This window comes from Centropristis striata, chromosome 10 (assembly GCF_030273125.1).
Source record: "Centropristis striata isolate RG_2023a ecotype Rhode Island chromosome 10, C.striata_1.0, whole genome shotgun sequence".
In the NCBI taxonomy this organism is placed as follows: domain Eukaryota; kingdom Metazoa; phylum Chordata; class Actinopteri; order Perciformes; family Serranidae; genus Centropristis; species Centropristis striata.
This window is the reverse complement of record NC_081526.1, coordinates 36,002,219-36,025,013: the sequence shown is the minus strand read 5'-3', so window position 1 is coordinate 36,025,013 and position 22,795 is coordinate 36,002,219. Positions and strand designations below refer to the sequence as shown.

Here is a 22,795-nt window from a genome sequence, read left to right as displayed (position 1 = left end):
CCTCTTTGCCTTATGAGGTTACAGGTATTTTTGGGATTCAGTTTCAACACACAGTCGCAAATTTAAATAAAAAACTACCTTTGTTCTGTTTAGTCTTTATTGTCTTTTCTTTTTTGCTATGAGCTCAGTTTATTTCTGTATCGTTGGGGCCCTTAAATCTATGCGTGTTTCACTTGTCCTACCACACTGCAGGTTTGGGAGGTAAGTTCAGTTGTCCTTGATTCCTCTGTTCCGGCTCGCCATCTGGTTCTCTGGATCCGTCTCTCCAGCGGATGTCTGGAAGCCGCCTGGTGGCTATCCAATGCTGGGATCCTCTCTCGACTACTGGTGTCGCTGATGTCTTCTCTTAACACAAAGTGTCACCGAATCACATCCTCTCAAAAAACCTGACCTGTAGAACAGGCCACATTCATACATCTTAGTAAATTAAATTACTACAGGCTATAGTTCCTTAATTCAAATAAATAACCTAAATATTACCTATTTATTAATTTAATTAAATTAACAAAAATATCTTATTCTCATTTTATTCTTATATTTCTCACTTTGCCAGTGTAAATGAAATAAGATACTCAAATAACTAAAATTAGCCTTTTAGCATCAATTATTTGGATTAAATAATGAAACAATTTCCTTTTTCTTTCCTCCCATACAATACACACACACACACACACACACACACACACAGTTCACACTCACAATAGCTTAGCATTTTGTCTGAATTAGCCCACAGTGTTAGCAATTAACTTGTTCGTTAGCTCTGTTGTTAGCTGAATTCAATGCTAATTCACATTGGCCGCTACACTGGCGGCTAACGCACGAGGTATCAAATTAGCAGTTTGCGACTAATTAGCACTGAGGCAAACGGTGCGTTTTCTCCTCCCGTGCTAATTATCTCCCAGAGTGCTACGTGCACCTGCTACACTGGGACGTCATGACGCACGTCTCTCTGCTCTGTACGGCGCAGTTAACCCTATAAATGCCAGCTATTCTCTCTCACACATTCATACATACTAAATAACAGACTTTTACTCCTTTTCCTTTTAATTTTTTCACAGCTTATGAAGCCTGGGCCACACACACAACTCCCCAAACAGACAAAAAAAAGACCAAAAAAGACACAAAATGACTTACAAGGACATGAAAAGACATGAAAATGATTTTTTTAAAAATGGACAAAATAGTCCAAGACTCCAAAGAGTTAATGTTTGTGATGATGTTCTTCATTTTTCATTTGTTGGGCATGAATTTTGTCCCTTTTTTGTACAACACTCAGTAGGCTACAAGAAGTGTAAGTTAGCACATTTTTTAAAAAGTATCTGAGTAACAATATGTGATTTTTTGGGAGCAATGATCACAAACTGACATGGCAGCCATGTTTTCTTACATCTGCTTGTTTCTGTGCTGTCTCTCTGTTTCTGAAGGATCAGTGATAATCTGTGAGGAGGTGACCCAGTGACCATAACCCCCAACACACACACACACACACACACACACACACACACATACACACACACACAGCTGGCCTCTGCAGATGTTCCAGCAGGATTTAATGTATCACAACTCTGTTTGTCGCCCTCTTAACACTGTGTTTACTGCTGCATGCATGTCTGACCTGTGTGTGTGTGTGTGTGTGTGTGTGTGTGGCTAAAAGCAGTAAAGAGTTAAGAAGCTTTGTGATCTGTTGTAGAAGTGCTTGAGTGAGTGAGTGAGAGAGCGAGTCAGTGACCGGATGACAAAGCGAGAAGGTGAAGAGACGTAGAGAAGCAGGTGAAGTGAGTGACAGCAGGGCAACGGGCTGGGGTAAAGGGAAATATTTTAAAAGATAAAGGAAGAAAGAAGAGACAGAGAGGAGAGGTGGAGGGAGGGAGGATGTTTGTTGGTGGGTGGATTAGGTCGGGTTAGAGAGGATTAGTGTCTGTTTTGGTTTGGTAGTAAAATCACATCCATGTCAGTCACCACTGGCTGCTGCTGACACGCTCACTCTGCTGATTCACTTCAGCTCAGAGTTCACCAGACCGGAGAACGACGACGACGTACTGCTGGTGAGTACGCTTTATTTTACAGTTTTTACAAGATATGTTTCCGTACATGGACTGAACCACAGTCCATGTACAGAAAAATACCCTCCTCTCATTATTTTTTTCTGCTACCTGGCCCCAATCCTCTTCCGAAGTACATTAACTAAGGTTACACTGAACAAATAAGGTTGAAGTTGTAGCCCACTGCTCATTCACTTTAGACTCCGAAGGCCAGTGTTGATTAAGTATGACATGTATGGTGAAGCGTTTTCTGCCATGTGTCTCTGGTTTTGCTCTACATTTTAAAGCATTGGAGATCATTTTAGCTGAACAGCCTATAATTGTTTGCATCTCTTTATAAGTTTTCCCCTCTCCAATCAACTTTTTCATCAAAGTACGCTGTTCTTCTGAACAATGTCTTGAACGACCCATTTTCCTCAGGCTTTCAAAGAGAAATGCATGTTCAACAAGTGCTGGCTTCATCCTTGAATAGAGGCCACCTGATTCACACCTGTTTTTTCACAAAATTGATGACCATAACATCAAAATGTTAACCATCTTTGAAGTCAAGGTCAAATTTATAAATGCTTCACGAGAACATAATATTGCAAAAGGGTTATCACAAGACATTTATACATGTGGACTTTCCAGTAGTGCAGCACTGCCTCACAGCAAGGTGTTTCGCAGATAGATATAGATGGTAACGCTCCACCTCACGCATATCGTTGGCTCTGTCAACAAAATCCCAGATATGGACTGGACTCTCATCTTGGGGATACTCACGAGCTGTGTTGGAGTTTTACCCGAGGGTCGCCTCTATGCGTGTGCAGAGAGGAAATGTTGTCTGTTGTCTGTGTCTCTGCACGGAACAACAGCTCGGAGTCTCTGGCTGTGGTCCTGGAAGGGGTGCGACCTGGGGATAATATAGTTCTTCTGGGAGACTTTAACGATGGAGAGACTTGGAGGGGTGATCAGGAGGAACAGCCTGTCTGATCACAACCCGAGCTGTGTTTTGTTGTTGGACTTCTGCGCAGTTTTAGCAGCTTGTTGTTGTTGTTGACGTTGTCCTCTGTGCAGAACAACAACCTTTTTTGGTCACTTTATGATCATATCCACTTGAGATTTTCAAATCACTGTGTATTCGGCTCTGAAACACCCGTCCTCTGATGAAACAAAAGACAGAACTTCAGCCGTTTGATGGGTTTTGCAGCAGCTGGAGTCTGTAATTTCTGTAGTGTCCTCTGTGCAGCAACAAACACAAATGTTAGTGAACATTCTGGCATTTATTCCCATTTGACAAAGTCAAGTCAAATTAAAATGTGAATAGTCGGTTACATTAGTGAAACATTTTTATAGCCATAAAACAGTAAATGGGAAAATGTGGCTGAAATTTAAGCTTCCACTGAGTCACTACTCCGACTTAGTGGTTCATTAACAGCCAGGTAATTTATAAATAACTGTGGGAAACAGTTTGGACGTCAGCGTCGGTTCAACTTTGCGCTCAGGACTTTATTTCTTTAATTCTACTGATGAACTCTGGACAAACATGTCCAGATTTATTCAACCGAAACAGAGTTTGTGGTGATTTATAATCTTTGCCCTCTGTGAAGCTGCGTGATGTTCTCCATTGACTTTCTATGACTTACAGATCTCGTTAATGGAAGCTCTTACTGGATAGCGTAAGTAGAAACGGAAGCTGAGCCGAGATAAGAAGCTAAAGAGGAGACGTGACGTTAAATTAGCCCACATTTAGAAACATGCTGCTGTCAGAGGAAGTACAGAAATAACATGAGCAGCTTTTAAAACTGTCAGCTCGCTCAGGTTTCACAAAACTAGGAATCACCAACATCACAGAGGAATATCACAGATCCCATCAGCAGTTTATGACGCTGGAAGTACACTGGTGTTTTTCAGCAACCATGAAAATAACATTTAATCACTTGTTATGGGCCAAAACTAATTATTTTACACATAAAAACACATTTCAAACAACACACAACTTCAAACATAGAAGCAAATATCATGTGAATGTGGTACAGTTGGCAGATGACAGTTTGACCTTTTGAAGGTATTAAAATACATGATAGCAGTTTATTTCCCATTGTCTCCCATCCTCTGATATCCTGTCAGAAAATAATTAATAAGTGATTTTTTTTTAACTGAGTCTTCAAACCAAATCCCAGTTAAAGACATTTGTTCTCATGCCCTCGTGTGCTGTCGATGCTTCTTTTGTTTTGTTTTTGTCTTCTCGTAATGTATGTCAACTGTTTAATGTTTAATTTTATTTTTTTTGCCCATTTATTTTGTTTTCCAGTGAAATATTTCATCAGCAGTGAGTCTGGACAATAACCATGAAACAAGCCATGGAGGATGGTGAGAAACACACACACACACACACACACGCACACACACACCTGTAAATAAGACAGACTTGAGTTAGGGTTAACGCTGAATGGAGTCTGATTCCAGACTTAATTTACCTTTAATCTGATGTGAAACCTAATTCAGAAGGTATTAGCGTCTCTGTGTGGGGTCACAGCTCCTCATTAATGTTAATCCTGTCCGACCCAAACATGTCTGTTTTTCACCGTCTGCTCAGGACAAACTTCAGGCCTCAGACATCTGCTGCGACATCACGCTCTGTTTAAGCAATATTCAGTCTGCTGCATGCTTAATCCCCTATGCTTCTTATTTCACATGTTGAAGGTTCAGAACTGGATTTATATTCCAGTTTTAGATTTTTTACTTCAGTAAAAATACTAATAACTCACTGTGAAAATACTCAACTACAAGAAAGATAAAAAAAATAAAATACTGAGGCAACATGTTTGTTGTCCGGTTATATCTGATGTTTCATGTGTGTGTGTGTGTGTGTGTGTGTGTGTGTGTGTAGGTGTCAGTGAGATGCTATCCAGTGTGGTGGAAGACGTCAGTCAGGCCGTCGTCCAAGACATCGGTGGAGCTCAGCTCCTGCACGAGCTGCTGAGTGCACCGTGGCTGCGCTCTCTGCTGAAGGTGTGTCACGACACCAAAGAATGCATCACTGAAACGAGTGATCCGTAGCGAAGATGGCATGCTGTGACATAATTTCCCTTTTTGTCTCTTCTCAGATTTACGAGTGCCTGTTGCAGTTTGAGAAGTCAACGCCCACACCGCTTCTGCCTTATGCCTCAGGACTGTCACGAGAGGTTTGAGAAGTTGATGTTAAAAAACTTGTTAAGGCATCTTGTTTACACTAATATTATAGCCATATATAAATATTGAAAAACATACCATCGGGTGCTCCAGTATTTCTTTTGTCCAGAGTTAAAATCTGATGTCGCTAAATTTTGTCAATTTTGTCATGTTTGTCAAATAGTCGAGAAACCGAACCAGATTATTCCTCCTGCCCCTTCACATCCAAGCTCTTGATTTTTTGCCCGCATCCATTTTCAGAAAAATAGAGGACTTAATGCCTGATTTTCTGACTGTCTTTCTGCCTGTCTGTCTGTCTATCCATCAGATTATTATTACAATACAGAAGCTTCACCGTCCCTCAACTGAAGCCAGAGAACTCTACAGCCTCCTCAGCTCACCTCACATCCAGGTGTGTGTCACTTATCATCACCAAACTATAACACCTTTTACCTGTCACCAGTGGCGGACTCAGACTGTTAGAAGGGCAGGGGTGAAAAAATAAAAAGGGCACATACTGCACAACATGGGGCCCCACCAGCACACAAAAAGCTATGATGCATCATGTATGGTGAAATATTAGCATTAAGTTAAAAGGAGATCCAGGTCAAAGTAGTTAATGATATGGTACTGACAATTGAAAGTATCAAACCAAACCATCTAGGGGGGTCTGGGGGCATGCCCCCCCGGGAGAAAATTTGTACATTTTTAAGTAAAATGCATCTATTTTGTGCACTTTGAGAGCTAAATGAGAGCAAACATCTCACATAGCATTATTCACAGTTGGGTGATACCGTATTATAGAATCTCTAGAGGGCACATCATCATCATTTATTGTATAAAGGGGCGCCCTAGAGGGCACCCAATCATTTTTTGCACGTGTAAAGGGCAGCCAATAAGGCACTTCCTCTTGTTTTCACCATTCTTGAGGGCACTTCAGCGTGCTTTTTCAACCATGGAGGCATGAAGGGGGGGCGGTCGGCCCTCCTGCCCACCCCCTGAGTCCGCCACTGCCTGTCACCTTTCTGTGTTAAAACACCCACTACCCGTCTGTCCCCCAGGCCGTCCTATCGTCCCATGACAGTGTTGCTCAGTCGGACTATGGACCTGTGTTACCTCCTCTGCCTGATGAGATGCCTGAGGACGAGGAGGCCATGAGGATCGTTTGTCTGGTGAAGAACAACCAGCCGCTGGTGAGACACAAGATATAAAACAGAAAGTCACCATACTGCAAGAGAATCAAGTGTTTCATGCAAAAAATATACAATTCCCCAGGTGCCTCACACGTGGCACCACAGATGTTCAAATAAAATATAAGCAATTGGTTGCACTGATGTTTTAAACACGTTTTTGACTCATGGTGATTTTATAGTTCATCGTTTCTTGAAATTAATAGAAAACAATGTAAAAGGTATGAAAGAACCACCCAGACAGCAGTTACATGTACCTGTAGAAGCATTATACAGATATATTTTCTGGGAGACAGGATTGAATAATTGATCGCACAGTGAGCCAGTGAAGTAACTCAGCTCAGGGGTTGAGAGAATTTACCATTACAGAAGAGAACGGAAGAGACCATTGTTTATCTTTTGTTCACCAAGAATGGAGGTGAGCGCAGGGGAAGTGTAGGAGACGGAGGAGCGATGATTCGTAGTCGTTGGAGCAGCCTCCGTCGCCTCACGTTGGACCGCCTAGTCCCTGCGAGGAGGGCGTGGTCGGGGGAGGAGCTCAGGGCGACTGAAAGTGAGGCCAGGCCTTTGCCCCTCCCTCGAGGAGGACAGTCACGTCCCTTTCTCCCCCGCTACCAGTCAACAGGAAGTTGCTGTTTGTGTCCGCAAACGGCAGAGCTCTGGAAGAAAGGGCTCAACCAATCAGCTCCCGCTGTCTTCAGTCCGGCGCCCTGCACTGGTAAGAGGAGGAGGACTATCAGTCACCAATCATCTATTCATTTTTTCATCTACTGATTCTTTGTCCAGTCTGTCATCAAGACATCCAGCAGCAGCGAAGACACAGTTCCTCACTTACTCACTTACACTGTGATTCAAACAGCTGCTGAGTAAAAGTGCGACACACAGTGCTAACATTCAGTATCCCTTGGTTTCTAATTAAATTGGTTTGGAGACTATATAGACTTCTATATTATCTGACTTCTTTTTGCAACCAGTGGAGTTGCCCACTGCTGAGCATTAGAAAGAATGCAGGTTGAAGGCACATTGGTTTCACTTTTGAAGTTGCCGCTTGAGTTCATCCAGCAAATTTCTTGGAGGTAAACAACAACTTCATCTATTGGTTCATCCATCAAAACATGCAAAAAGACGTATTATCACTCACCGTCAGTCATCATCTTTCTTTTCCATCTTACACCATTTTTACTTTTTACATTTACCTGCATTGCTGTTGTCTTAAATGATGAGTATTTCACTTTTCTGTTGGCCCTTTATTTGTTTTCTTCATCCACCTGCAAACATGGAGGTTCATTTCCAGAGAAACCTGATCACAGCGGAGGCGAAGGCACCTCGACTGGAGGGAGCAGCGATGACTATGCCTACCCTCCTCCTCCGGTCCCAGCTTACAGTCTCAGCCTCCCCAACTCCCCGATCTTATATAAAACAGGAGCTACAGGGGGACACTCGAGGAATATCCCGACACCCGGCAGGAACCCCCTTTGTTCTGGGATGAAACCTCTTAGATCCCACACGGCACCTTCGAGCCCTGCACCACATCGATCCACGCGGCAGCAGGGGGTGAGCACCCTCCCCACACCTATCAGGTGTCAAACTGGACCTCATCACAAACGCCAAGAGGAACCTCTAAGTCGACCCTTGATGATCGACCACTCTGCTGCTCCTCGCCACAATGGACGGCAAAAGCAACAGACACGAAACGAGCAGGGGCATCTGAAACACCACCATCGTGCTGAGCTCACCAAACAGTGCAGCATGGAGGAGTTCAGATCCATGGAGCACAGCACTCAGGACGTCCACCAACTTGTGGCAGCGTCAGAGATGATGACAGACAGTGTGGAGGAGAATGCCCAGGCGCTCAATCTTCTGGCTGAGGTGGTGGACAAGCTCCAGGGGCTCATTGTGGCCAGCAAACACCCCGAGGTGTCACCGCCACACAGACCCAAACAGCACACTCCTCCCCCACCCCCTCCGAGGGTCTCCTCAATGTCGCCAAAAGTAGTCCGCAAGCCTCCAACACCGTATCCACGCCACACCTCGACCTCATCTTCTTCTTCTTCTAGCTCCTCCTCGTCTTCGTCCACGTCGGTAAGTTCCTGTGTGGACGGATTCGCGACATCGAGAAGTGGAAAAGGAATGAACGGAGGCTCCAAGAGGACAGTGGTGACCTTTGGTGTCGCCCACAGAACAGCCGGCAGTAACGGACATGTGAGGCTCAACAACGGAACAGTTTCTCGAGCTCCTCTGGAGGACCAACAGGACTGCAACAGTACAGGCTGTCTGACAACCAAGAAGAAGAAAAAGAATAAGTAGGGTGAAAACAAACCAGCTGTAGCATTAAGAAAATACTCTGAAACTGACTGAAATACCTCATAGTTCTTCAAATGTATATCCAAATCCCAACTATTAGTTTAAGGAACAAAGTTTAACCGTATCATAGAAGTTGACTGACTTTTCACTCCTTCGACAAAAACAAATACTTTTAAGAGACAAAGTCTGGAATTCTCACTGGAAAGGAAAAAAGCCAAAAATATAAAGGTACAACAAAATTACGTTTTCTCAACTAACACCTCCCATTTCATCCAGCTTTCCTAAAAACTGTGACCACCATCATCATCATCTTCATCATCAACAACATCATCACCATCATCATCAACATCATCATCTCCCGTTCATTCTTTGCTGTTTCTCTTGTCAGTCTGCCCAATTGTCTCAATGCCCTTTTCACTCCAGTTAAAACTGCGACGATATATTAGGGCCACGTATGAAAAAAAAAAAAAAAATACGGACCCAGGGAGAGACTTCATCAAATTATACTTTGCAATCAGATTTAGCAATACTCATGGTTTTAGCTCAGGATCACCATATTATGATGACATATTATGTATTATGTAAGTATCCGGACTTTGAAGAGACATTGCCGTGAATTGGGCCTATTCAGAAGAAAACACTGTACTGCTTTGGATGAGGTGATACGACTTTTTACTCTTAGATTTGCCATTTGAAGTCTCATAAATCTGCAACTTTTTTTCTCATAGATTTGCCACTTTTAATGTCATAAATCTGCAACTTTTTTCTCCTAGATTTGCCACTTTTAATCTCATAAATCTGCTACTTTTTTCTCGAAATAACCCCCCTCACCTGTGTTCGTATTTAATTATTTATTTATTTCAAACTTGGCCCTAATTCACTGTCGTATAAATCAGACTCTGGATTGTTTTCTGGGTTTGTTTGGCCATGTGAACATAGTACGAGACTGAATGCTTCTGCCAGAGCAAACAAAACATTTGGACCAGAGTAAACTAGAGAGGAGACTGATCTAAGACTTTCTTGGTCTATAATTCTTTAAGATTTTCAGCCCCATCAAATGACTAGATTGATGCACTTACAGTGGGTGAATAGTTGTTCAGCGACAAAAAGGTAAACGTGGTTGTTATCTGCATAATAATGATGCAAAGTTGAACTTTGCTGATTTTTGCAGGTGTTGATGAATTCTACTGCTCTGTGTGTTTCATTGAGGGTAACGTAGGAACCAGGTTTTGACAAGGTGGAAGAAATATGGAATAAAATAGATATTTGGGCAATGATAAATCAGAGGAGTGCTATTTTACTGGCAGCATTTATTTTTCTCAAAATTCAGCTATTTAAAGGATTCAATCATCAGTTTCCTCCTTCATTCCTCCTCCGTTTATATTTCCCTCTCTGTAGATTTCTATTAACAGCCTGTATTTATATTATATTATATTTTATTATAAGTTCTTAAAGTTGAAAAACTGTGTGTCAGGGAGCGACGATTCGTAGGGACGAGGAGACGGGAGAGATCTACATCGCCAGAGTGATTCATGGAGGACTGGCAGACCGCAGCGGTGAGAGGAAACACATCTATATTAAATATATCCAAATATTTACACATATATGTATTAATGTGTGTGTGTGTGTGTGTGTGTGTGTGTGTGTGTGTTCAGGCCTCCTCCATCCTGGGGATATGTTGGTGGAGGTGAACGGGAACCCTGTAGTGGGTCTGGAGCCGGAGCAGGTCATCCAGATCCTGGTGGGTCCAAATAAAAACATAAAAATCACATAATAATAATAATAATAATTGTTATTATTATTATTATAATTGTAATAATCAATTAATGAAGACCAGAGAAGTTTGATTATTTTTTATTTCTTGTGAGGATCGAAATCTACACGGCCGCCTATAAATGAAATGATTGTGATGATGTGATTGATTACTGACAGATAGTGTGTGTAGTGTAAAGTGCTTAACGGTCCTAAATGAACAGCATTAATAATTACCAAAATCATTTTCATTTTTCTGTAATGTTAATTCAGCAGGATGTAGAAGCCCTTCAACACAAATCATATTGTAATGCTAAAATATGATTATTATTATTTTTATTATTATCATTATTATTATTATTATTGTTTTCTTTGAATTTTCAAATTTACTGGTTGACAAAAAACCTCTAAAAACAGTAAAGCTCATTGTAATTTATTGATTAAGAGTCAAATTATAGTTCTTTACTTAAAGAAACATGAGTTGAAGTGGTGGAATTTTCTGGCTCAGATCTGGATAAAAAAAGGTGAATTCTCTTTGTCATTTGCCAAATAAATAACAATAACATTTTAGTTTTAAACAAGCTTTTGAAAGATTTCTAAAGTATTGACGTTTTCTAATTTTTATGACAGATGTTCTAATAAACTTTATGAATAAATCTCTTCCAAACATCAGAATGAAACCACAATTAACAGGATTTTGTTAAAACTAAATGATTCCAACTTTGTGGGTGAACGTGTATTAAACAGAGAAGGAATCATGTCCTTTGTTGATAAAACTTAATGTGAGTATTAAAATAATTGAGTTGTTTCTGCAGATAAATTCTCACGGGACGATCCTGTTCAAAGTGATTCCTGACGCCGGTCAGAGTGGCAACAGGCACAAGGCGGTAAGAAGCTTCACCTCAGTGAAAAATACTGAAGTATGCTTTGATAAAGCTGTAAATGATGATTAGAATATGAATTACAAAATATGAAATGGTTAATATATATATATTTTCAAATGTAATACTTGGTCAATGGTTGATAATTATTATTTTATATCCACATGAACATTATTTGGATGTTTATAATAATGAGATTTATAGTAAAATCATTAAATCTATAAGAAGATTTGTCCATCCGAGTAATTTTACAACAACCAAAAATATTATAATAATAATTATAAATCATTTGGTAATTGTTAATACATATTTAATTTATAAAATTTTTCAATGTGAGCAAATAAATATTAATAATATGTAAACAAAGTGTTTAATCTGCAACACAGCATCATATTTTTTTATACATATTTTGTGTGTGTGTGTGTGTGTGTGTGGTGAAATATAAACAAAATATTTAAATCATTTTCAGATTTGTTTGTGCATTTATTTTTGTATTTATATATGTTATATATATATATATATTTGTATTTGTTTCATAAGCTTTACTCTATATGTATAGTTCTTTTTATTAAATTATTTTTAAATAATGTCATTTATTCATTTAATCCTAAAAATAAAATAAAATAAGCATCCATTCACACACATGGTCCTGTCATGTGTGATAATATTAAATATTTATTAGAATCTGAGTTACTTGTTTTTTTAACGTGAACTTCTGTCTGTGTGTGTGTCTGTGTGTGTGTGTGTGTGTGTGTGTGTATGTGTGTGTGTCTGTGTGTGTCTGTGTGTGTGTGTGTCTGTGTATGTGTGTGTGTGTGTGTGTCTGTGTGCGTGTGCGTGTGTATGTGTCTGTGTGTGTGTGTGTGTGTCTGTGTGTTTGTGTGTGTGTGTGTTCTTGTGTGTGTGTCTGTGTGTGTGTGTGTGTGTGTGTGTGTGTCTGTGTCTGTGTGTCTTTGTGTGTGTGTCTGTGTGTGTGTCTGTGTGTGTCTGTGTGTGTGTGTGTGTTCTTGTGTGTGTGTCTGTGTGTGTGTGTGTGTGTCTGTGTGTGTCTGTGTGTGTGTGTGTGTGTGTGTGTCAGGTGTACATGCGTGCGATGGTGGACTACTGCCCCCTGCAGGACGCCTCCATCCCGTGTCCTGACGCCGGTGTGGCGTTCAGCCGAGGTGACCTGCTGGAGGTGGTCGACCAATCAGACGCTCACTGGTGGCAGGCCAGGAAGCTGCCCTGCACGGCGTCCTGCGCCGGCCTCATCCCGTCTGCTGCCACGCTCAAGAGGTGACGCCTCCACAGTAAAACTCATCTCTTTAAATAAAAATTTTAAAATGATAAGATATTTCAGACAGTCGGTGCCGTTTAAAGTCCTGCAAAGATGACTGACGTCTGATTATTAAACAGAAAAGTCGGTAACGCTTTATATATTAAGGTCCTTGTAATAACCATTAATTAACAAGTAATAAGGCCCTTGTAAGTCCTTACAAGATGCTTATTAACATTATTTAGTGTTTATAAGCTTATATAAGTGTTAATAATGGCATTACAAACACCCATGACCCACCCATTATGTCTTTGCCATGCCTTTATTAATCTCATTTTGTTTGCTTATTGATATTAAAATATACTTTGTTGCTCATCTATTATAAGTTAACTATAAGTTAACTATGCTTTTTGAAACTACCGGATCTAAAGCGAGAACAATGCCTTATTACTTGTTAATTAATGGTTATTAAGGACCTTATTATCAAGCGAAAAGATGATTAAACCATTGTTTTCTTCAGTTTCTTTTTCATTTGAATGCCTGGTACAACTAAAGGTACTTTTGTTTGGACAAATATAATGATAACAACAAAAATAGCTGATGAGAGTTTAATTTAAGAGCTGATATCTAGACATTTAACATGGTTTTATTGATAATGATTTTGGTTATTTGCCCAAACAAATGTACCTTTAGTTATACCAGGCATTAAAATGAACAAGAAATTGAAAAAAAAGGGTGGTTTGATATTTTTTTCCATGACTGTATATAATTATATTTAACAGAGATTCCAGGTCTATAAAGAGAGTGATGGAGGTGAAACTAAGTGAAATAAAAACTTGATAATAATCAGGTTAAAAGACAAAACAAGAATTTAAAATAAATAAATAAAATACTGAAACGTAACAGAAATGATAAAATAGTGAACACGTCAGTTTCTACACAAAATATATAAACAAATCAGTGGAACAGTGAAAACATCCAAAATATTTGTTTGTTTTTCTAAACTTTGTGTATTTTGTGTGTTGTTTCTGCAGTAAACAGAGGGAGCAGTGGTGGAGTCAGCCCAGCCAGGTCCACACCTGCATCAGACCCTGTGAGCTATTATTATTATTATTATTATTATTATTATTATTTATGTTATTATCATAATTGTTATTATTATTAATTTCATCATAATTATTACTTTTATTATTAATATAATTATGTATTATTGTTATTATTGTTATTATCATAATTGTTGTTATTATTAATTTCATCATCATTATTACTTTTATTATTAATATCATTATTTATTATTATTATTATTATCATTATTATTATTATTATTATTATTATTCATAAGCAGATGTCCCCGCTGAGCAGACTCTAACAATAAATAAAAATGTATTTATTTAGGCCTTGTTCAGCTCCTCAGCGTCGGGAGGTTAAAGTGTTGATTGGTAACGCTTTATATTAAAATTAAAAATATTAATTAACAAGTAATAAGGCATTGTTCTCGCTTTAGATCCCTTTAGCTGCAAAAAGCATAGTTAACTGTTAACAAGTGCATAGTTAACTTATAATAGATGAGCAATAAAGTATATTTTAATATCAATAAGCAAACAAAAGATTAATAAAGGCAATGCAAAGACATAATGGGTGGGTTATGGGTGTTTGTATTGCTATTATGAAGAATTATAAGATACTCATGAGGCTTTTATTAATGTTCTTATTATACATCTCTTATAGCCTGCTATTAGCTGTATTATAATGCCATTATTAACACTTATATAAGCTTATAAACACACAGTAATGTTAATAAGCATCTTGTAAGGACTTACAAGGGCCTTATTACTTGTTAATTAATGGTTATTACAAGGACCTTAATATAAAGCGTTACCTGTTAATTTATTAAATATTATTGAGAAAAATCAAAATGACTTTATTTATCCCCGGGGGGAAATTCAGTTAGTCTGGTAGAATCTCTGGCCTGATGGAGCTTGATTTGAGTAATCTGATGTAAGAATAACTTTGAGTGTGTGTGTGTGTGTGTGTGTGTGTGTGTGTGTGTCCTCAGTGTCTCTGCCTGATGACGGTGAGTGACACTTTATTAATATTAATCTGATGTGTAGTTCACTGACTGCAGTAAACTCTTCCTCCTCTTCCCTCTGTTGAAGGATTATTTCTACGTGCATCAGTGTGTGGACTGAATATTTAACATGCATACGTTCACATATATTCATAGCTTTGTGCCCAAAACTGAGAAGAGCAAATAAAGACACATCCTCACCTCCAGCGTGTCAGGAGCTTTAAATAAAAATACATTTAATAAATACAAATTGATCATGTTGGGGGGAAATATTAACCCTTTATCAGGCAAAGAACTATATTTGGTAGTTAGTCAGGTAATATTTCGAGAAAAAAGTTGCAAATTTACTAGATTAAAGTGGCAAATCTGCGCGAAAAAAGTCGCAGATTTACGAGAAAAAAGTGGGAAAAAAGCAAAATTTTTCTCCCAGATTCACCACTTTAAATCTCATAAATCTGCACCTTTTTTTCTCGTAGATTTGCCGCTTTAATCTCGTAAACTTTTTTCTCAAAATATTATTTTAGTTTTTTTTACACATTCTGGCTGTATGTAATATCCTCCAATGTTCTCTAGGGTTGAAATTTGGAATTTGCAAGTATTTCAATGAGTGTCCTATTAAGGGTTAAAGTGGTGAATCTGGGAGAAAAAAGTTGCATTTTTCCCACTTTTTTCTCGTAAATCTGCAACTTTTTTTGCACAGATTTGCCACTTTAAATCTCTTAAATCTGCAACTTTTTTTTCTTGTAGATTTGCCACTATAATCTCGTAAATTTGCAACTTTTCTCTCAAAATATTACCTGAAGTTACCAAATATAGTTCTTTGCCTGATAAAGGGTTGAACATTTCTCTGAGATTAAAGGTGATATGTCAAGGAGAAAACTCACAAAAATCAAACCAACCTCGAATACCTTCTGAGATCAAAAAGCGGTAAATGTCTGAGAAAAAAAAGGGAAATTAAACTTTAAAGAGTAAAATTACAAGAAAAAAGTCACAATTGTGAGAAAGAAACTCACACTTTGCCGAGTGTTTTCTTGTAAATGTTTTTACTTTTTACCACTTTAATCTCAGAAAACATCTGAATTCATAATCTGAGAGAATATTCAAGTTGTTTCTTGTAAAATCTTTGAGAATAGACTCTTTATTCTCTTACTTTAGTCTCAGTTAGATCTGTGACAGTTTGTCTCTGGTGTTTGTTTCTGCTGCAGACGAAGATAAAAGTCTCTCTGACGACAGACGGACAGGTGAAACATTTAATAATAATAATTATCATTATGATGCAGTTTTTATGGACTGAAGTGTAACTTGTAATGTTTCTCCTCAGAGCTGGAAGACTTTCACCTCGGTGAGTTTATTTTTATTATTATTATTTTATATTCAAAGATCCAAACAAACACTGAAGTAAAAGTATTCAGTTAAATCATGTTGCAGTTAAATAACATGTTAGATAATCTTAGTGTTTGTTTGTTCATTTAATTTATTGATTATAATTGCTTTTTAAAATATATAACAAATAGTTTAACAAATGTTTTTAATTTTTTTAAGTGCTTTATTATATTTTTTATAAACAAACAAAGACATTAATCACCAACTGATATTAAATATAATAAACACAAAGCAAGACAACACAACAACCACAATACATAAAAAACAAAGAATAATATATGAATATATTGTTTTTAATGTTGTACTGAAAATTAAAGTTTTTTGAATGAATGAATGAATTAAATGTTTGTTCAGATGAAGCCGAATCTGACGTGACTGAAGGAATCTACCTCGGTGAGGAACACTTATTATTATTATTATTACTATTATTATCATCATCGTTCATTATTATTATTATTATTATGATTATCATCATTATCATCATTAATTCATTATCATTATTATTATTGTTATTATTACTACTACTATTATTGTTGTTGTTATTATTATTATGTTTCTTTGCGTGTCAATCAGCTGGGTTCCGGCGGAGCTTCCGTCTGTGGCGGCGGTCGTCCTTCAGGCGGCGCCGCCAGTCGTGCACGTCGTGCTCGCCGAGCAGCAGCGGGCTGTCCACGCCGTACGAGGAGGTGGTGCTGTACCAGCGCCTCCCGCAGGAGAACCACCGCCTCGTCGTCCTCATTGGTCAGTCCGCCAGAAGGAGAATCCTGCACAGCAGAAAAGCTGCAGCTTCAGGCCTCTCATTCTTTCACCACACCACTACCCACTATACTATAGTATAATATTACAGTAATATCAACATATAGACATATAAATACATTGTGTTAATATATGGTTTTATTGACAAGTAATTGCCAGGTGAAATACAGTGGTGTATCGTTTTATTTATGTTAGTATTAGTTAGTTGGTAGTTCCATTTATTATCCTTATTTACTATAAACATAATTACAACATCATAAAAATAAAGATGAAATAATATGGTATGGCCTTTCCAGATGTTTCATTTATTAATACCCACCATCACCACCACGTCATCTCCATGTCACCAATCTATCGTGTCTTCTTTTTCTTCTTCAAAAAACAGTCAACCGAGCGTTATGCCTATACTTATAGAGAATATAAGATAAATAAAAAAACAGAGTTGAATGTGCGGCCAAAATACACTCAACAGTTTATCAACACACTCCCAGATGTTTGCCCTTCAAAATAAGATAACAAAAGGGACTTAAATATATCTGGACAAATATGATTCAGTCCACCTAATAAAATAGGTTACAAAAAAACACAACATTTAAAGGATATTCAAAGTAAAAGTTATAATCTTTGTTTAAAAAAACAAAACACAATTGGCTGGCGTTTGGTGATTGTGACGTAGGTCTCTTTTATGTTTAATGGGACGTTATTCTTTAACAAAATGGTCTACTTTCACATCTCTAACATTAATGTTACTGTGCAATTTAAGACACTATAATTGTTTTTTAGCATTCAAAGATACACCTTAACTCAGCCATATTTTGTGGAGAAATGCACTGAATGAGAGGCCTGAAACTGCAGCTCTCCAGCCTGCAGCCACGACTCAGCACTTTATCCCTGTTTCACCTTTTTATTTACTGTGTTAACAATAGTTATTTTTAACATTTGTGTCCGTGTGTGTGTGTGTGTGTGTGTGTGTGTGTGTGTGTCAGGAGCTACCAGAGTCGGAGTGAATGAACTCAGGAAACGACTCATCAAACTGAACCCGTCCACCTTCCAGGGACCTGTACCCCGTATGTGCCCAAAACAAACTTTCTTTGTAAACACCGCCCCCTGGTGGCGAGCTGCAGTAATGTCAGATCATTTAACTTGGACAGAATTTGTTAATTGGAACAAAAAACACATTTTAAAACTTGAATAATGTAAAACAGTTAAATTCTATCAGTTATAGTTTTATTAGATTAAATATTACTTATATTGTATTATAATTACTTTTTAAGTTCTTGTCAGAATTATTTAATAGAAAATGTTTCTGACACCAAATATGTTTTATTTATCTACATTTTTTGTTGTTGCTCTCTTCATCTTGTGATCACAACAGTTTATTATATTTCTGCTGAATAATAACGACATGCTGGTTTTTGATTGGTTATCGTCCTGTTCCTGCAGACACGACTCGACCAATCAAAGCAGGGGAGCAGACTGGGCGAGAGTACCACTTTGTGAACAAAGAGCTGTTTGAATACATGGTCTGCAACCACAGGTACAAAATGACATAATAAATAGGGAAATACAAAATGTGATAATGTGAAGAGAAAAAAATGTGGCAATATAAGGACATGGAAATTTTTTCACTTTCACACATGGACTGACTTTTTATTATTTTATCGGTTATTTTTGCTTGTTTTAACATGTAATTTTTTATTGTGAAGAATTTGAGATACTTCTCTTGTATAAAAAGTGAAAATAAAGTGTATTATTATCACTATTTCCTTAAATATAAGGATGTGGAAATATAAGGACAAATAAACTATAAAAGAATAATTATTATATATATTTATTTATATATATATATATATAATTCTAGTTCTAATATCGTTCTAATGAATAATAAATAATACATTTTTAATATTATCACAGGACACAACCATGTGTGTGAATGGATGCTTATATATATGTATGTGTATATATATATATTTTTATATATATATGATAATATTAAAGATTTATTATTTATTATGCATTAGAACCTGAGTAACTTGCTTTTTTATCTCTAACTTTTTTTGCACCTGTGTGTGTGTGTGTGTGTGTGTGTGTGTGTGTGTGTGCAGGTTTGTGGAGTATGGGGAGTACCGTGGTCATCTTTATGGGACAAGCATTGACTCGATAGACGAGGTGATGAGACGAGGACGGATGTGCATCATCGACGTTGAACCACACGTGAGTTTCATTAACGAGTTGGTTATTAATCGGAAAAAATAAATATTTCCTGCAGATTAATCTCTGCAGCTTCTCTCAGAGGTGATGGAGGACAGAACTTTGAGACAAATTGTGATTTTGGTCTAATTAAATACAATTTACTACACTAAGAGGAAGGGAAAATGTTCAAAAGCTAACTCAGCGGAAATAGTGATAATAATAAACTTTATTTTCACTTTTTATACAAGAGAAGTATCCCAAATTCTTCACAATAAAAAATTAAATGTTAAAACAAGCAAAAATAACCGATAAAATAATAAAAAGTCAGTCCATGTGTGAAAGTGAAAAATACAATTGAAAAAAAGTTTAAAAAATCAGATGATTAATAATAAATTAAAAGATTAAAAATACATTCAAATCACAATTAAATATATATATTTTCAGCTGTCATTTAAATGTGAATATGTAAATATTAAACAAAATATATTAGTGTTTGAACGAGTGGTGGGTTGTGATATTTAGTTATTATATCAGCATTTTAAATCAATCATTATGATATCAAAGAAAGATTATTATCATCTTGTGGAATATTTTCTCTGTTAATAAGTTTGATCTAAAAAGTGTCAGAAAACAGAATACATTCACTCTGAAGTTAAATGTTTTTGTTGTTGTTGTTGTTGTTGTTTTGTCCAAACCTTACTTTCTGATTCATTTTCTGTTAGTAATTAATTGATAAAGTTTGTTTTCAGAGCATTCAGCAGCTGAGGACCAAGAAACTGAAGCCGTACGTGATTTTCATCAAAGCTCCAAGTTCAGACGACCTGAGACAAACCAGGAGGGATGCCAGGGTCCTCACCAACTGCCCCGTGAACAGAGCCTTCACCGTAAGACACAGGGACACAGGAGATTGTTACGTTGTGGGGCTTTTATTTTGAAAAACAGAATTGTTCTGAGTTTCCTGTTAAGCCAAAGTTGCATCCAAGGCCCACAGTTAACTCCCAGGATTTTATTCTACTAAACTACCGAGAAGCAGTTACTTTGTGGGGCTTTTATTTTGAAAAATGATTAGATCTGCTTTTTTTGTGCTGCTTTTATTTTGAAAACAGCCTTGTGCTGCTGTTCCTGTTAAGCTGCAGTGACCTCTCAGGCTTTTATTCTACTAAACTTTGAGATGTAGCTGCTTTGAGGGGCTTTAAAGGCTTTTAAATATAAAAAGAAAGAAATAAAAGAATAAAAATAATATAATAGTCCCCTCTTGTCCCTGGTGTCCTTCTTGCCCCTGGTGTACCTCTTGTGCTTGTTGTACCTCTTGTCCTTGGTGTCCCTCTTGTCCATGGTGTCCGTCTTGTCCCATGGTGTACCTCTTATGCTTGGTGTACCTCTTGTCCATGATGTCCCTCTTGTCCCTGGTGTACCCTTGTCCTTGGTGTCCCTCTTGTCCATGGTGTCTGTCTTGTCCCATGGTGTACCTCTTATGCTTGGTGTACCTCTTGTCCCTGGTGTACCTCTTGTCCCTGGTGCACCTCTTGTCCTTGGTGTACCTCTTGTCCATGATGTCCCTCTTGTCCCTGGTGTACATCTTGTCCATGATGTCCCTCTTGTCCTTGGTGTCCCTCTTGTCCTTGGTGTACCTCTTGTCCCTGGTGCACCTCTTGTCCTTGGTGTACCTCTTGTCCATGATGTCCCTCTTGTCCCTGGTGTACCCTTGTCCATGGTGTCCCTCTTGTCCCTGGTGTCCCTCTTGTCCTTGATGTCCCTTGTGTCCCTCTTGTCCCTGGTGTACCTCTTGCCCATGGTGTCCCTGATGTCCCTCTTGTCCCTGGTGTCCTTCTTGTCCATGGTGTCCCTCTCGCCCTGATGTCTCTCTTGTCCCCGGTGTCTCTCCTGTCCCTGATGTCCCTCTTGTCCCTGGTGTCCCTCTTGTCCCTGATGTCCCTCTTGTGCCTCTTGTCCCTGGTGCCTCTCTTGTCCCTGGTGTCCCTCTTGTCCCTGGTGTCCCTCTTGTCCCTGATGTCCCTCTTGTGCCTCTTGTCCCTGGTGCCTCTCTTGTCCCTGGTGTCCCTCTTGTCCCTGATGTCCCTCTTGTGCCTCTTGTCCCTGGTGTCCCTCTTGTCCCTGATGTCCCTCTTGTGCCTCTTGTCCCTGGTGCCTCTCTTGTCCCTGGTGTCCCTCTTGTTCCTGTCTCTTGCAGGAGGACGACTTCGTGGAGCTGGAGGACGCGTCCCGGCTGATGGAGATGAAGTACTGTCAGTTCTTCGATCGAGTTCTGGTGAACGAAGACGTGCAGGACGCCTGCAGGCAGCTCTGCTCCCTCATACAGGAGATGCAAGAGGAGGCACAGTGGATCCCCGCCAGCTGGACCCGGACAGACGAGTGACAGGAGGAGGAGGAGGAGGAGGAGAAAATATAAAGACCTGATAAAAGAAGACAGATGGGGAGAAGAAGAATGAAATGAGAGGAGGAACAGCTGAAAAGAAGAATACAATGAAAACTTGTCTGTCAAAGTGTGTTTAATATTTTAGTTTTTACTAATGTTCTCCATGAACCTGATGTTGATGAAACTGAAATTGAAAGAATAAATTCTGCTTCTGTCTGTTTGTGACCTTTTAAGTGTTGAGTGTTTTTATAATCTGCTTCAATAGATCAAAGACGATCAGAGTCTGAACGGCTGCAGGACGACAGGAATATTATGATAAATATTCCTTTTTATTACGTTATGGAAATATGAAGAGAATAAAGAATTTATGAAGGTGAAGGAAAGAAAAATGTATATTCAATGTAAAAAGAAATAGTAAAGTAACAGTTTCCAAACACTTACTTTCCCCCTGTCTCTCCTGTCCCCCTGTCCCTCTCATCCATCCCGTCTCCCCGTTCCTCTCATCCCTCCTGTTCCTTGTCCATCCTGTCCCTCCCGTCCCCCCCATCCTTCCCTTCCCTTCCCTTCTGTCCCCCTGTTCCTCCTTCCCTTCTGTCCCACCTGTCCCTCTCGTCCCCCCCATTCCTCCTGTCTCTCCTGTCCCCCATGTCCATCCTGTCCCTCTCGTCCCTCCTGTTTCTCCTGTCCTCCATGTCCATCCTGTCCCACCTGTCCCTCTCATCCGTCCTGTCCGTCTCGTCCCTCTCGTCCCTCTCGTCCCTCCTGTCTCTCTTGTCCCTCTCATCCGTCCTGTCCCTCTCGTCCCCCCCGTCCCTCCTGTCTCTCCCGTCCCTCATGTCTCTCCTGTCCCCCTTCCCTCCTGTCCCTCCCGTCCCTCAGGTTAATCTCTGCAGGACAGCTACAGCTCAGCAGCTCTAACACCAGGATTAGTGGTCAGCTGCACCAACAGAGACGGAGAGAGACGGAGACGATCAGAGACAGTCGGAGTGTAAAAACTGTCTATCGCATAGTCAGTCTGCATGTCCTCTCTGTGTCTCTGTCTCTGTCCACATGCTGTTTATCAGATGAAGCAAATAAAAACAGAGAATTTAAATCAGTTGAATTGTTCGTTTGCATCAAAGTTAAATATGAAAAAAAAATTCAAATGAGATTATTACAAAAAAGGTGATAAGTAAATTAAACAGATAGTTATAACAGTTAGATGTTTCTGATGTTGCTGATTCTCCCATGTCTTCCTTCCTTTGGTTCAAACAGCAGTATGTGTAATAGGATTGTGTGTGTTGACCTCGTTTCTGTGTGAAGATTTAAACTGTCTGACCTTTGACTTCAGACTGAAGCTGCTCACACACTAACCAACTGAACTGTAATAAAACGTAACCAGTGAAATTAGAGGTTTTCTAAAGGGAGTTTGGCAGCTGCAGATCATAGAAACAGTAACTCT

At 38.9% G+C, this 22,795-nt stretch overlaps 1 protein-coding gene across 1 annotated transcript; it reads left to right on the top strand.

Annotated features, from left to right (window-relative positions):
• The first annotated feature begins 1,965 nt into the window (after positions 1-1,965).
• On the top strand, positions 1,966-21,361 carry mpp4a (MAGUK p55 scaffold protein 4a). Its single transcript, XM_059343016.1, has 21 exons — positions 1,966-2,045; positions 4,336-4,394; positions 4,915-5,036; positions 5,132-5,209; positions 5,524-5,607; positions 6,257-6,388; positions 10,164-10,245; positions 10,345-10,430; positions 11,257-11,328; positions 12,401-12,597; positions 13,612-13,670; positions 14,634-14,651; positions 15,851-15,886; positions 15,967-15,987; positions 16,383-16,421; positions 16,602-16,769; positions 17,771-17,851; positions 18,228-18,321; positions 18,890-18,998; positions 19,727-19,861; positions 21,169-21,361. The coding sequence occupies exons 2-21, from the start codon at positions 4,385-4,387 to the stop codon at positions 21,352-21,354; spliced, it is 1,809 nt and encodes a 602-aa protein (XP_059198999.1). The 5' UTR covers positions 1,966-2,045; positions 4,336-4,384; the 3' UTR covers positions 21,355-21,361.
• The last annotated feature ends 1,434 nt before the right edge of the window (positions 21,362-22,795 follow it).

Bases quoted from the DNA above. Each gene is read 5' to 3' on its own strand.
- mpp4a (XM_059343016.1), top strand. The intron at 6,389-10,163 runs GTGAGACACAAG...ACTGTGTGTCAG, and splicing joins TGAAGAACAACCAGCCGCTG to GGAGCGACGATTCGTAGGGA. The intron at 15,887-15,966 runs GTGAAACATTTA...GTTTCTCCTCAG, and splicing joins CTCTGACGACAGACGGACAG to AGCTGGAAGACTTTCACCTC.